Source organism: Scardinius erythrophthalmus (genome assembly GCF_964197995.2).
Source record: "Scardinius erythrophthalmus genome assembly, chromosome: 6".
Lineage (NCBI taxonomy): Eukaryota > Metazoa > Chordata > Actinopteri > Cypriniformes > Leuciscidae > Scardinius > Scardinius erythrophthalmus.
In genome coordinates, this window is record NC_138226.1 from 17,986,078 (window position 1) to 18,001,677 (window position 15,600).

Genomic DNA, 15,600 nt, shown 5'->3' on the forward strand with positions numbered 1-15,600 from the left:
CTGCTCTAAAAAAAAAATCTCGGCATAGTTTATTATCAACGATTTTTAAATTTGCATTTATTCAAATAGTTTGGAATCAGCATAAATCTGTTCATCGTGAAAACAATTAAATGTATTATTATAAAAACTAATTATTTACATTGTTAGTTTTGAAACAAGCCATTATAGAAAACAAAATTGAATTTATTTATGATAATTGTAAACCTGATTACTTTGTATTTAAAACACATTTAGTTTATTAGCACTATTACAAAAATCTTACTTGTTTCATTTATGTATGACTGACAAATATGCCTCACATTAAGTTTATTGTAAAACTGTATTCCAAATTCCAATTTTAAATGGAATTAAAATACATAGAGCATAAATTTATGCGTAAATATTATTTGAGTGTAAGACTATTGTCTTCAAAGGAAGAGGAAATGTAGAGCTGTGAATGAATGCACACATGAATGCATGTTTACTCACTGTCATCAAGAGACTGTTTGGAGGATGTGCGTTTGATGTTGAAAACACACCACCTGCACACACGCAAAGTAATGGCACTTTCCTGTGGCGTTATCGATCTGACAGCTTGACCCGGGGATTCACGGGGGCTCTGGAGAATACTGGAGAGAGGGAGAATAAGAGACAAACAGACTGACAGACAGGAAAACAGAGAGACAGCAGGAGAGAGAGAGACAGCAAGAGAGAGAGAGAGAGAGACAGACAGAAGCATGAAATGCAAGCGAATGATTAGTCAAGACAGACAGCAATAAACACTTATTCTCAGAACCAGACCAATACATACAGACACAGACGTCCCTGAGCTGCAGTTGGAGTGGGAGTGATTGTCTTAATTAAAGTTGTGATATGAAATGGCTTCCTCCACCTAGACTCATGTCACCTTGCAATGAGATTACACTTGTTATTGCACTGTAGAGCTACAGTCTGTCGGGGCTGTGATGAGAACGAGAGACTGAATCAGAAAGAAAGAGAGTAGAACGCAAATATATAAAGACAAGGAAAGGAGGAAGCAAAACGTTGGCGAGAGAGATTCCTGTTAAGGCCCTGTCACATGACTGACGTCGATATTGCTTGATGCATTGAACTCTATGGATTGAAGCGTCAGCTACAGCCTATCCCTTAAAGCTGCAATGCATGCTAGTCAAGCTCTATAACATGGAGGCCAAAGTTCAAACAATTTCAACTTTAACCCCTTTTCCAGCCGACCTTTTAAAGCGCAGTCAGTAATTACCGTCAGTGACAGGTCCTATGATTCATACATGCTTTTGGCTCTCTAATGAGGTCTTCTAGAGACCAAAGCAACCAATAATAATTATAATATAGATCTTGGACACCTAATATAACATGCCTGTATCCATCTTCTTCTGGTTTGGGGACCTTCCACTCAAAAAGTCTAAAACAAATCATTTCAAATCATATGGTTGCTCTACAAATAATCCTTATCAGCCAGTTTGACTGAATTTGCTTCGTTTTATTTTCAGTCGTCAGAAGAATACCGTAACGCTTGGTATTTTGCTGCGTTTTTTTCCTCCTTATTATTTTCTTTTTTTCTTTGTATTCTGCTGTAACAGTATGAAAAAAGACAACGGTCTGCGCTCCCGATTTACTTCAGAAAATATCCCATTCACTGCAATGCACAAAGTAGTAATTTGTTAATGCTTTTACACTTTCATGTTTAATGTTCGATGGTTAAAGGTTGAGTAGAATAATCTCACTTCCTTGTACCCAGTTAAAAAAAGAATAATTATTGCGTTCATAGAGAAGGGCTTTCACTGATTGTTTACAGTTTAATGGAAGTTACTCCCATATATATATATATATATATATATATATATATATATTTTTTTTTTTTTTTTTTTATATATATTTTTACAATATCCACATCAATCAAAACAACCAATGTGTTGCACACAAATCAAAAACAAAATAATAATAATAATAAAAAAAATATATATTTACTCGCATGGGGAAGCAGAAGAGAACAAGGGGTAAAAGAGCAACAAAAAGATAGAGAATGAGAGAGAAAAGTGCTTTTGCCAGCCGAATGAAAAAATATAAAACAATCTGCTGTAATTGGGCTCTGACATGTTATCTTAGAGACGAGATATGTTGAGCTTTTGTAAACATGACAGTAGAAACATGCAAACACACGCACACATACACACACACGGCACATGCATTTTTACCACACCTGCTTACTTGATGAAGAATGCACATATGGTCCACCACCCATCTCTCTCCTAGTGCTGCTGAACTCAGTTGCCTCCACTGTGTGCCTTCCCAGAATGCACTGCTTTGACACTTCAGCACACTTTAGAATTTGTCACTGCTTTCACAGTCCCTTTGCACCAAACAAGAACATATTTTTAGCCTCTATGCTGCCTTGTGTGCCCCTCCTGAGTCTCATTTTCAAACCCAGAACAGAAACTTTTTTTTTGCTTATAATTTTAGCATCTAAATTTGATTGACATTCTTAGCTTTTTTGTTTACTTGTCTCAACACATTTACACAATATATTGGCAAGACGGATATGCAACTTTGATAGCGTACTTATGAATGCTACATGACAATGCCTGTTTAAGCCACATCAGAACCTTAAAATATACTTGTTACAACTGCAAGAGCTGCAAAGTGTCCATTTAGCATTTTAGCCATTTAAAACCCTAGAATAGACATTTTTACTGTTCAAAGTGGGAAAAAAAATATATTATTCCAATATTGGCCTATTGAGTACAATTAATACAGATGAGATGATTATAAAAAAAATATTTTGGCCAATATCGATACAGCCACAATATATTCTAATCCAAAAGATAAGTTTGTTAACTAAAATTAAATACACTAACAAATGAATTTATATATGCTTTTCTCAAATAGGAAAAGGGGACCTGATCGGCTCGGACTCGCTGACAAAAGAGCAGGTGATCAAGACCAACGCAAACGTGAAAGCTCTGACATATTGCGACCTGCAGTACATCAGCCTGAAAGGACTGCGAGAGGTGCTGCGCCTCTATCCTGAATACGCCCAGAAATTTGTCAGCGAAATTCAGCACGATCTCACCTATAACCTGCGGGAGGGCAGTGGAGCTGACGTGAGTGATGCTTGCAAGCACACATGACGGTATATGGGGAAAATAGCAACAATCTTTCGATTCTACATATATGACTGTAAAGGTCAAGGAGTGTGTGCATACAATAGAGCTTTTTTTAGCCTGAATCATGTGCATGAGGGACTGAGGCAATTACCTTGAAAGTACAGGTCAGGAGTCGATACATCGCCTCGGATTGGATTATCAATATTGCACGGTTGTGCTGTGGAGCTGATATGAGTCCTATAAATAGTGCATCATTCAGATAGACAAACATAATACAGTCACCTCTGCGAACATGTATTATGGTTCATATTCTATGCTGTATCAATTTTGCTTCAGATTTTTATCATAAAATAGAAACACGTTATCTATAATAAGAATATAGAGCTATAAATAGGGATGTATAAATTAATAATTGTCATCATTTACTCACCCTCATGTTGTTCCAAACTTGTCCAATACAGAATATAAAACATTTTTAGGAATGTTTTTTTTTTTTGTCCATACAATGGAAATCAGTGGTAACCATAACAGTTTGGTTACGGATATTTCTCAAAATTGCTTTCAGCAAAAGACAGAGTAATACAGGTTTGGAACGACATGAGGTTGAGTAAAGGATAATACAAATTTCATATTTGGGTAAACGATTCTTTAAATTTAGATGGTATATCTCAGATAAACTGGTCTTGGAGGAATTCGATGAGAAATGTTTGAGTTCATAATGTGATCTCTGCCTTTTGATTGCAGAATTTGGTATCTTGACAAATTTGAGCAGTTTGAGACTATTTCTTATAGCCTGGTTAAAACCAGACCATTCTCAGTAGTAACTGAGTTATGGTCTGGCAAAGCTTCATTAATAACTCATTTCCAAAGGGGCCGTCACCAACGGACGTCGCTCAAATGCCTCTGGGCGCAACTGGATAGACCTAAAACCAATCAGAGCGATCATCATCGTGTAAAGCCATATGCAGCGTCCCAATTCGCCTAAGTTACACTACGGCATAAAAATATGTCGTCTTTTTGTGAAGAAAAGGTTTTTACTTTTGAATTTGTAGCAAAAAAGTAGGCAAGCTTTGGGACAGACTACTTCGTCATCTTTATCAGACGGATCTGTCGCGTGCATCCTGTCACGTAAACTGCCCTGTCAATCATCTTGTCACAGTTAAAATCCTCTATTAAATCTAATTTAATTTCCTACCGTTTCGGAGTGAAATGTAGTAGCACGTTCATCTTCCAGTGGGTCTTTCATGGAGACTGTCCTCTCATGTGTTTGCAATTTGAATAATAATGCATAAAAGTTGCGCTTCACCAACAGACGTCGCTCAAATGCCTCTGGGCGCAATTGGATAGACCTAAAACCAATCAGAGCGATCGTCATTGTGTAAAGCCCGCCTCAACGTTTCTGATTGGTGCTGTGATTTCGCCGGATTAGAAATGGGCTTGAATGAGCTCTTTGCCAGACTACTTTCACAGCAAATCTAAATTTGCCGGAAGTTGTCTGGGTTTTCCCAGGCTATATTTCTTATAGATTTCTAGAGAAAAATTCAAGATTGTTGTTTTTTGTCTCTGGATAACAAAATCTGATAAGCAAGAGACTTCTGTTTTTCTTACATTAGAGAATATAATTCCATTGCTGATAATTAAGGTGACGCTCATGAACAGACAATTTTGCTAAATGACAGAACTGTCTCTCTTGTTTCTGTACTCCTGTATTTGGTGGTGTTTGATAAACACCATAGCAAATACAAAAATCTCAATGGCTGTTTCATAGTGTAAATACTGTTTGACTTCTCCATGACAATTGAATTAGAAAGAGAAAGTTGCGCATTTTAAACATTACAATCCTCATGATAACATTCGTTAACTTTACAATAAGTAAATCCACTTCACCAGCTAATTACTCCCCCGACAGCGATGCCATAGAAATATACAGAGCGACCGCAAAAACGGAAGTTCAAAGACATTATTCTAAAGATGGCTGCACGCTTGTTTCTCTAGCGCTTAAGGTCTATAAGCATCACCTACAATCAGAGAGTAAATTAGCATGTTCATTCAGACCACCTGCTATTTTTTATGCATTGTTCTGAACAGAAAAATCTCATGCAAAAATCTGAATTTTCAGGCAGAACATTTGTGTTGGTGTGAACAAGTCATTTATAAAAAAAAATATATATATATATGAAATATGAATAAAAATGCAAAAAAAAAAAAAAATCTGTTCACTTCCACAAGCCCAGTTGACCGTAGTGATTTTGTGCATGTAGTGTGCAGAGTTACTCAATGAATTCATGAGCCGTGACCTACAGACTGGAGGTATGTGTGTATAACGCTGCATTACCCACATTCACAACCAGCAGAATACAAAATGGTTCCCCATCTGCTGTCTTTGGCATCTTTCCTTTCTTTGGCACATTCTTTAAGTCAGTGTCTTTTCCCTGACTTGGATAAAGCCACTACCCCCCTCAACTTCAGGATTGCACATGTATTGCCTGTGCACAAGACCCCTCTCATGCGCCCTCACACACACACGCACGTTTTCCCAGCCTTGAGTGTAACTTGCAAGGACAGGAATAGCAGCAGGCTGCGGTTTGGAGTGTGTGCTGATACTAAGAATAGCACAGAGGGAAGGCGGGGACTCCGTGTTGGCTGGGTCCCCCACGCCTCGAGCTAAGATTGGATCGTGGCAGATAAAAATAGCTCTGAAGCGAGAGGCACGGGGCGGGGGGGGAGGTGCCTCATTTCTCTCCTTTTCACTTTTTCCTGCAGTGCTGCTTCTGCAAGGTGTCACATGAAGAAAGATATCACTGTGTTTGAAGAGAGAGAAAGAGGGAGATCAAGTAAGAAAGAAAAGAAAAATTCATTACTGTTTGTTGGTGGAGTGGCCAGTAAACATACTGTATAAAAGATACTTCAACCTTACCTCAAATGACCTAACTCAAATCGTGCGGGTTGTTGACAAGAGGTGTTCGGTCGGATATACAGTTTTCACCAAGCAATATCAAGGGACTTGTTTGACCTGAAAGACCACCGACAACACCCTAGCAGCTGCATAACAATGCGCTAAATGCTTCTCAGAACACCTTAGCAACCGCATAGAAATGCCCTGACTTCGCAGTGACTTTCGCATATGCAATCACTTCATTTCCATCAGAAAATGTAAAAATCAAGTTTGTTTGTGCCATGACACATAACGGATCAGCATCGATGCTCATTTCACATGTGTGCAACCCCAAAACGCACACAGAATACCAATGAACACACTCTCACACATACATTTCCACAATTACAGAGCTGGTGAGAATAGAAGTGATTATTGGGGAAGCATCCCTATTACTATCTCTGTGTGTGCTATATATGGTTTATGAGGACACAAATGTGTATCATCATGACAGTATTACAATATAAACATGGTTTCATCCTATGCCCTTGTATACCAAATAGCTTAAAAAAAATAATAATAAAAAAAAATAATAATAATTATATATATATATATATAATTTTTTTTTTTTTTTTTCTGTGATGGGTAGGTTTAGTGTAGGGGATTGAATATGCAGTTTGTACCGTATAAAAACCATTACCCCTATGGAGAGTCCCCATGAACCACATATATAAGTGTGTGTGCAGTAGGGCTTTGGAGGAGGAAGGTAATGCATTCTTTCCTCTCACTCTGGTTATACTTAGCCGTGATTGACTGAATTTGGTGACTCGAGGGACATGGAAATGCCTAATTATAAACACCTTCTCCTTCTGTCTCTCTGGAGAAGGGAAAGAAAGTGAAAACTTCTGTAGAAACCAATTTAACCATCTTACACACATGCACACAGACTCCTCTTGTGCCACTGGGGTCTGTGTTACTAAGATTGGAAGGAGATGGCTAAAAATAAATTCTGCTTTAGGTGGGGTGTGGGACTGCAGACGGAGCGCGGGGGTGGAGATCATGAGAGGAACGGGGAAAAAACAAGATGTGAAGAAAGAGAGAGGCAGGGTGCGGAGAACGGGAGGGGGGTTGCGGATAAAGATGGAGAGATTTCAGTCAAAGTGAATGGGGGAGAAGAAACAGAGGGATGGGAAGAAAGGGACAGGGGAGATGAATGGAACCATGTTAATTTGAATTAAGATAAGTTTGAATTTTGTTATTTTTCAGCCTCTTTCCTCCCTGGATATGTGATGAAGTAGTTAGCAATACAGGAATGAGGACTGTGTGTGTTGCCGTCCAATAGCGAAGGACGGTGATTGACACAATCTTTTATGTGTTTTGACAAAACAAAAATAAACAGTACCGCCTCCCCTCTCTGCCAACCTCTTTTGCGGTGCCGCAGGATACCGCTGCTTGCAGACATTCTAAGAACAGGCAGTGTTGAGAGAGTTTAACAACGAAGAAATCGAAAAACAATTTCAGCTTCTATAAAGAAGAATGTTTTTCTGGGAGGAAACCAATTGAGGTTCCTTAATCTAGCACAATGGAAAAATATGCAAAGAGTTGAGCTAGAGGTTGAGAAACATGTAAGAGAGGGAGAGAAGGACAAGAATAATTAACAGGCTGTGTTATTCTGCCACGCACTGGTCATGACTCTTTACTACCCATTTGAAAATAATTTTTATAATTACATGCAAAAAAAAAAAAAAATTCTTTAATAACTAGATTTGACTGTTCAAATGAAAATATTAGTTCTTGCAAAGCAGCAGTAGAATGGTGTTAATGTTGGAGATAACAGGTTCGACACAATGGCACAGCATCATAGCAGTGTAAAAAGTGATTATATATGGCTAAATAGATAGTAAGATCACAGTTTAGTGTGCAAATACATGCAAGAGAGAAGGCCAATCACTATTCGGTATGCAAATATTACAGTGACTGTGTTTTACATTTTGTTAATGCGAGACTAAGAATGGATGTTTTTTAAACTGTAATAGATACTACCGTTCATGTTTTTGAAAGAAATCTTATGCTCACCCAGGCTGCGTTTATTTAATCGAAAGCAGTAATTGCATTCCTTTGAATTACTTTGATTCCTGCGTATAATTTATTCCTGTGTTGGCAAAGCTGAATTTTCAGCAGTCATTACTACAGTCTTCAGTGTCACATGATCCTTCAGAAATCATGCTAATATGTTGATTTGCATTGATTTGAAACAGAAACTTTTTAAAACATTATAAATGTCTTTACTGTCACTTTTAATTTAATTTGACCTCACATCAAAAAAAAAAAAAACAGATTGGAACATAAATACAGTGCTGCCTCATAAATACTATAATAAAGTGCTATCACCCAAGCTCTGATCAATAAACTCACTTCTGTTGGTCAAATACGTATATCCACTCCATTATATAGACAACAGCATTATTAATCCTGGTCTGTCTCTCTCAGCTGGACTGGGAAAGCAACGGCGGTCTGGTGAAGAAACTTCCTGCTATCCGTGAGGACGAGGAGAATGATGAAGAGCAGAACTCAGTGTCAAGAGCCCCACGGTCTCCTCTTCGCCTGACCCGGGGCCTCAACTCCCCACTGCGATCGCCACTCCTCACCCCTCGCCCCTTCCGCCCTCCATCAGACCACACGCGACCTGCCACCCTCCAGATACCTGTGGTCAGTTTCAGCAGCGCCCCTCCAGAACTCAGCCCCAGGTACACATCTACATCTCACATCACATCCTCAAAGAGCTGTTGCCCTCTGGTGGCTCTCATAAGAACTTTATATATTCATAATTTAGAAGAAGTTTCCAGTTACCATGGCAACCAGTTTGGGTGGAATCGCTGCTTGCTCTAGTGATTAGCTCTTCCATTTCACACTAAGAAATCAAAGCTTACCAAAAGCTGCAATTTAGTGAGCTGGAACCAAAGGAATCCATTTCTATATAGGCATTTTATATTCCATTTTATATGTAGACATTGATATGATAATGCATTTAACCAAACTGCTTAAATCTCTTGCCAGTCCTGGATCTGCTGCACATGAACAACAGTGGATTTTTCTAATATCTCTGCAGGTTTGTGGATGGCATAGAGACAGAAAGCAATTCCAGCTCAACACAAAGGTTTGAGTTCGGTCCCAGCCTACCTCAGAGCGGCCCCCCGTCCCCTTCCCCAGGTACAAACACATCTACAAGACAGAATGCGATTTCTGGAAGGAAATATTGTGTAGTGATATTTCCAAAAATAGACTGTCTTGCACAGTCAGACTTATTCTGCAGCTTATTCTGGCCAAGAACCGCCCACTTAGACAGGAAGGGACCATCTGACCAATACGTAAAGTTGCCAACTATTTTTGAACTGTTTTTTTTAACACATCCACAGGGGTGGTACATCTGAAATTGGATATAAACCTCAAAGCAAAGCAGGATATTTTGTTGCACATGCCCAGGGATATATATCAGCTATTAATTCTTACTCAGAATCCATTGTAACAGCATGGGAAATTTACAAACAACTTGAATTCTGGTGCACCCTGACTCAGGCCCTGTTTACACCTGGTGTTTTAATCCGTCTCTTTTGTCCACTGTCAACCACTTCCGTCCTGATTTCTTCAAGGGGAGGGTCTATGGGCAGGTAAATGTATGGGCTTTGGACAAATTTGGACAGGTTTTGGCTAATGGAAAAAATAAGCCCTCACAATTTACACATAAACATGCCTGCTTTCGTTACTGCTCTGATAGCCGCAAGACCACGCCGAACACAGTGTTAGAAATCAGGAATGTTTAGAGAACATTCTCAACATTACTTGGTATGTTTTTATTGTCTTCAAACCAAACTTGGGTCTCCAGCCCACAAAGTTTAAATCCCATCTGGCTAGCGCGCTTCCCATAATGTTTACTTAATGTCTTTTTTCTTGGCTGTTTGAAAACATTGGATCACATGAGCATCTACACTACGAAAGCAATCTGGTCGAATGCGTTTTCGACTACCTCTGGGAGTGGTCGAAAGTGGACAAGCTCCTGGAAACCTGTATTTAGCGTCATCCACTTGTGATCCGATCCAACAAAACGCATCTTAATACCAGGTGTAAACAGGGCCTCAGAGAAATTACATAAAGCCAACCAATCAGATTGCAGATCTTACCGGTTTCGTGTGTAGTATGCGTGAGATGGTCAGAAAATGGTCCGTGTTACAGTGAACTTTTCTTCATGTATCCAATCCTCTCACTCTCTCACCTTAAAATATGCTTAATCACTACAAAAATTGAAACTTACCCTGTTTTGTGTGCAGTGAACCAGGAGCAGCTGGAGACCAAGCAGAGCATCACCAAACTGAGCGAGGAGGTAATTGAATCAAGCACATTGAATCAAAATAAATAAACTTTTTTAAACATAAAAGATGTTTAAAATGATTGCACAGCTAGTAGAGAACAGCTCATTTGAATCAGAGTATTGGTCTGAGTAGTAGTCAGACACCTGAAGAGACCACAGTGAGATACGAGAGACATGCAACTAGCAAAACTATAAAGAAATTGTTGCGAATGACCAATCAGAATCACGCTGTTGTTTAATGTAGTTTATTCTAACTGTTGTTGCATTAATATTGAACTGAACTGATGTGCGGGAACAGCTTTGAATGAAGAACATCCAATCAGATTTTGTTGCCAGAACTATCTTTTCCATAGCTCACATTCCACTGATCTCATTCACAGATGACTAGTCTATCCCAGCAAGTCTCTCAGCTGAGCAAAGAGCTACAGGAAATGACACGTCTCCTCCGGCCCTTGCTTGTCATTGGATCTCAACCCCTCCTAACAGCCATCAGTCCAACAATATCTCCGTCTCCCAGCAGTAGCAGTGGTCCAACAATAAACACACCACCATCTCCTTCGCCCACAGCCCCACTGTCTGCACAACTCAGGCCTACATGCTTACTATTGGACAGCGCAGAAACTGGAAGCATTGGCTTGCCCAGCTGCCTCATACCTACCAGCCCACCTCAGAGACACCAAGCACATGCTCAGGTGTTTCCGGCTGGCTGTTTGAGGGGACCGTCCCTGCCAGTTCTCCTTGCTCCAGTGACAGCCCAAACGGAGGGGCCAGGCTGCCAGGTAGCTCCGACCCAGCCACCGCAGCCCAGTCACCCCTCATCTCCATCTCTAACCTTTTCTTCCTCGCTTCCTTCTTTCCGCTCCCAGTCTACTTCCTGCTCTCCCTGCCAAGGGCCTCACCGACCCGCCAGTCACAGCAGAGGTTTGCTACCTAGACCCCCCTCACAGGACACCCCACCTCCACCACCAGCCTCTCATTGCTCAGCACCACCCTCGATCAATAACTCCCCTGGCGACCACAGGCTGGGGATCAACCCATTTCCCTCGTCCCCTTCCTCTGCTGACACCGCTCCTCGGATTCAGCCACGGTCATGCACTCCTCCTCCTTGTCCACACACCTCCCCACCCTTGCCTTGCTCCCTGGACTCCCTGCCAGAAACCCAGGCCTCTTTCGGCACTTCCTGGTCCCCGCAGAACCCCAGGTCGGGACCTCCTCAGTTAGAGTTTGAGATGCAAGAGTGGGCAGCAGGAGAGAGGCCTACCACAGAGCATATCAGCTTCATAGATGAAGAGGGACCGCCACTGTGAGTGACTGAAACATGAATACTACAACTAGTTGACTTAGCAAATAATGGAGTGATGAACTGGGCCAACAGCAATTACCCCAACACACCTACATTCTGAATAACAGACAAAACTGATTGCTGTTTCTACAGGATGAATCTCGTAATTGGACACATTGTGGATCTGTCCCAAACCCTAGTGAGCTGCCTAGCTAGACAGCATTTTTAGCCATCATATGCATGACACTTTGTGCACCCTTTTCCAAATAATAGACAGCTAAAATGATGTGGTCTTGTAAGGACTTTGGCCAAAATCTAAGTCACCATTGCATTTATGCATCATGGATAAGATATCTCAGAATGCATTGTGAATCAGTAAAAAAAGTTTCATCCAGGATTGTCCCAGTTGTTACATAAAACAAAACCACACAAGAGTTCATGTCATGGTGTAAATACCATACTTGCAAGATGACAACCCAGATGTTCTACTTGGAGCCATTCATGTCCTCGGACTCTAAATTATGTATTTCTACAACAAAATTATCATTAGACAAAACTACAACAGTGAGTAACAATCGTTATGTAATTGCTTAAAGTTGAATTAGCAGGACTTTAGATAGTTACCCTATTCAGATAATAATTGCATTAAGACATTAACAATAGTCAATTATAAGGATTATAAAAAATAACTGCGCAACTACATTTTACTGCCGAAGCCACTGGCATTTCGAGTGTTTCCACATGGCATTGCAGCGGTCATGTGGTACAAGTTGGAGCTTTCAGAAAATTCTGTGAATTTTGTAATTATCAGGCCTGAGGACGTGAGCACTTTTTATATGTAGACATCCCGCAATTATGGTATTTCATACATGGCAGGAACACATTCACAGTTGACTCCAACACAGTCTAAGTTTAACATGCTGCTAAGCTAATGCAAACTGAACTTTAACAATGAAAATTCCATCTAATTATATATTATTTTTTTAGCCTAATACTGTGTACTATGTATTTTTGCGCTAAGAGAATTGAGTCAGCAATTAGCATTAGCTTAGCAACATGATAACGTCTAAGTCTCTAGTGCGGTTATGTGGTCAGGCTAAGAGACGAGCTGTTTTTCAGCCAGGATAGATGAAAAATGTCAGAATACAGTGAGGCAGCTCACTATGATTTGAAACAGCACCTCAGTACTTGATACCAGCCAGTCACTCTCCTCTGAGCACAACTTCATGAAGTTTCTCTTCTAAAGGCTTTATAGGGCCTTCACAGGCACCAGACATCACAGAGCATGGTGACCCAAACTGCGAGCATCCCGCTGCGGTCATAGAAACCTTGCTATGGGAATTTAATATAACATAAGTGAAAGTGCACTGATGAACTTGCATGTCTGTGCACTAATCATGCACAGAATACAGGAATTGTCAGGTGGTGTTTCTTATCTCTGTATTACCAAAATAATGTTTTTACTCTAAGAATTTCCCACCTTATGAAACAAGTTTATATTTCAATTTTCAGACTTGGTAAATGAATGAAACTGTCACATTATCACAATAATAATTCATTTGTTTCCTCCAGACTGTCTTAGGCTAGTTAACACATTCACTAGCCAGAACCATGAGTTGCATATTTAGTCAGAATGAAGACCTTGGGAAATGCCTTTCCTCCACTTCTGAAAAATTATCACGTTTGGTCAGTTTATAGATTTCTTCAGTATATTCAGTCAAAACAAGTATGATTTAGAGTAAGCAGAAAGTGTAATACTTCGCTCACCCGCACATATATACAACCAGTGTCTAAAATTATGTGGTAATTGATTCATGCTATAAATATTTTTTTTTACCAGCCATGAAACTATAATTTACATTTATATATATCACAATGGATTTATTTTGCCATTTGTCCCTTGAATAGTTGGAGCAATTAGCGCAGGACATTGTTGTTCACAGCATCACAACTAAGCCAAACTCTCGTAAAACGCCACCCATCCCCACAAGAAAAAACAAACAAACAAACAAAAAAAACTTGCCTTTCTTGTTTCATTTCAGTGGTATATAAATGTCACAAGTGTGCCACCTCATTTCTGGAGCTATGACAATAAATAAATAAAATCTTTTGATGGTATATTTCCCGTTTAGTTAAAAGTTCTATTTCTCACTTGCAATTTAAAAAACAACAACAACAACAAAAAAAAAACTATCATTCTTGCATTGTAATTTACCCATGTATGTTAAAATTGCTAAAAGAATTACCAGCCATCTGGTCAATACATTTACTTGCCTAAGCCAGTTTACTTGCATTTGCACTTGGCAAGTGTTCATTTATGACCCAGTGAACAACCATGGATGACATGCAAAGCGTTATAGCATGTAATGGCCTGACAAATCATGTTCTATTCCCCAAGTTACTCCAATCTCCTTTAAAAAAGACAATCTCAATACCACAAACAGTAAACAGTAATTCTATTTAGCGGTCAGACGATGACAGGGGATGGCATGCCATACGCTGGGCGGCCCATGCAGGGTCCCGAGAGCTTGGCGTGACACCTAACGACCTGAAATAAACATATACACTCAGCTTTAGCCATCCTGCCAGCGTGCCTTCTCATTATATATGAAAAGAAATCTTATATCGCTCCCCATTTTTTAGTGTTCACAATATTTCTCAAAAGCTTTTGGTCGTGTATCAGTAAAAAGCACTGCACTTTTATTTCACTTATCTATTTATTTAATGATTTTATGTATGTATGTATTTAGCTACCTGCTATCCTGAGAACCTCACAGATGATTCTTGCAGCTGGTGCCCATGGAAGCAGAAACACCATTAGTTTCTCAACACCATGTGATTCTGGATTCAGTAATGATCACCTCAGCATCTCTGATGACCAGCAACAGACTGGCTTAAACCGAGCAGCCAGTGTTATTTCTTTCCACTAGTTGCTGTATAATTTGCCACATATCTTGGAAGCAGATGGACATCATCTAATTTTTATCAGTTTGCTGGTACAATCGTGCGCGCCATCTGCCCATCCTGACTAACGTGTACGTGCTTGAATAGAGAAGGGTCACGTTGTTTATAAGACAATAGAATACTTTGGGTTCTATTTTCTGTACTTGGGTCAGGGGGTCTGAATACGGATAGTAGGAGCTTTGATGAACTTTGGGGTCTGGGGTTTCCTGCATGTCCAATTAATTTGCATGAGGAATGTGCCTGCATATATGGGGGGAGGGGAGGGGACGGGCTGCACGCCCAAGGCAAACAGGGGTCCAGATGTATTTTATTAACTGTAACAAGCTTTACAAGAGACACTTACCAGGATAATAAAACAAAAAGTGATGTTTTATAAGAATTAAGACTTCTGTGCTCCTTTAAAAACTACTTTCTTAAAATAATTCAGAAAATTAAATTAAATTGAGTAATAATAAATGAAAATTATTTCAAATCAACAAAAGAGTGACTTTGGTTTTTACCTGAAGTTAATGTGTTTTTTTTTTTGTTTTTTTTTGTTTTTTAAGAAAATAAGGGACGCAGTCAGGATTCAAGCGGGTTTTCCCCACATGAGTACCAAGGTCCAACATTTCTGAAGCATGTGATAACTACTAGGCCCGATCTTCTGTGGTAAAAAAGCCCTTCCCAATCCCGGAAAAAACACACAAACCAGTAAACTGCTCCATGGCAGAGGCCTGCATATATTTGAGTGGAAACATTCACTATAGAGCTTCAAAAAGAGGGAGTTATGAGGAGACTGATTTGCGTGAAGATAAAGGGAGTGAAAACGAAGAAACTGTCAAAAGAGCAAACAAAGTTTCACCTATTTGGGGTTGGATGATTTCTACGAAATGTCTCGGTATATGACCTAACATGCTGCCTCTCCAGATATACCCACATTAGCCTATATTACAGAGAGGAAAATACAAAGGGAAAAAAACAACCTGAAAGGGTAAATTAAAAATCCAAAAAATATATTTATATATTTATATTT

The 15,600-nt window shown here is 39.6% G+C and overlaps 1 protein-coding gene across 1 annotated transcript in view; it reads left to right on the forward strand.

Annotated features, from left to right (window-relative positions):
- Window positions 1-13,606, forward strand: part of kcnh3 (potassium voltage-gated channel, subfamily H (eag-related), member 3) — a 58,648-nt gene extending 45,042 nt beyond the window's left edge. Inside the window, 7 exon segments of the mRNA XM_081367521.1 lie at window positions 2,884-3,098; window positions 8,467-8,723; window positions 9,086-9,186; window positions 10,302-10,354; window positions 10,723-11,058; window positions 11,061-11,159; window positions 11,161-13,606. Of these exon segments, the coding sequence (XP_081223647.1) occupies window positions 2,884-3,098; window positions 8,467-8,723; window positions 9,086-9,186; window positions 10,302-10,354; window positions 10,723-11,058; window positions 11,061-11,159; window positions 11,161-11,649 (1,550 nt within the window). The 3' untranslated portion in view covers window positions 11,650-13,606.
- Window positions 13,607-15,600: the final 1,994 nt, after the last annotated feature.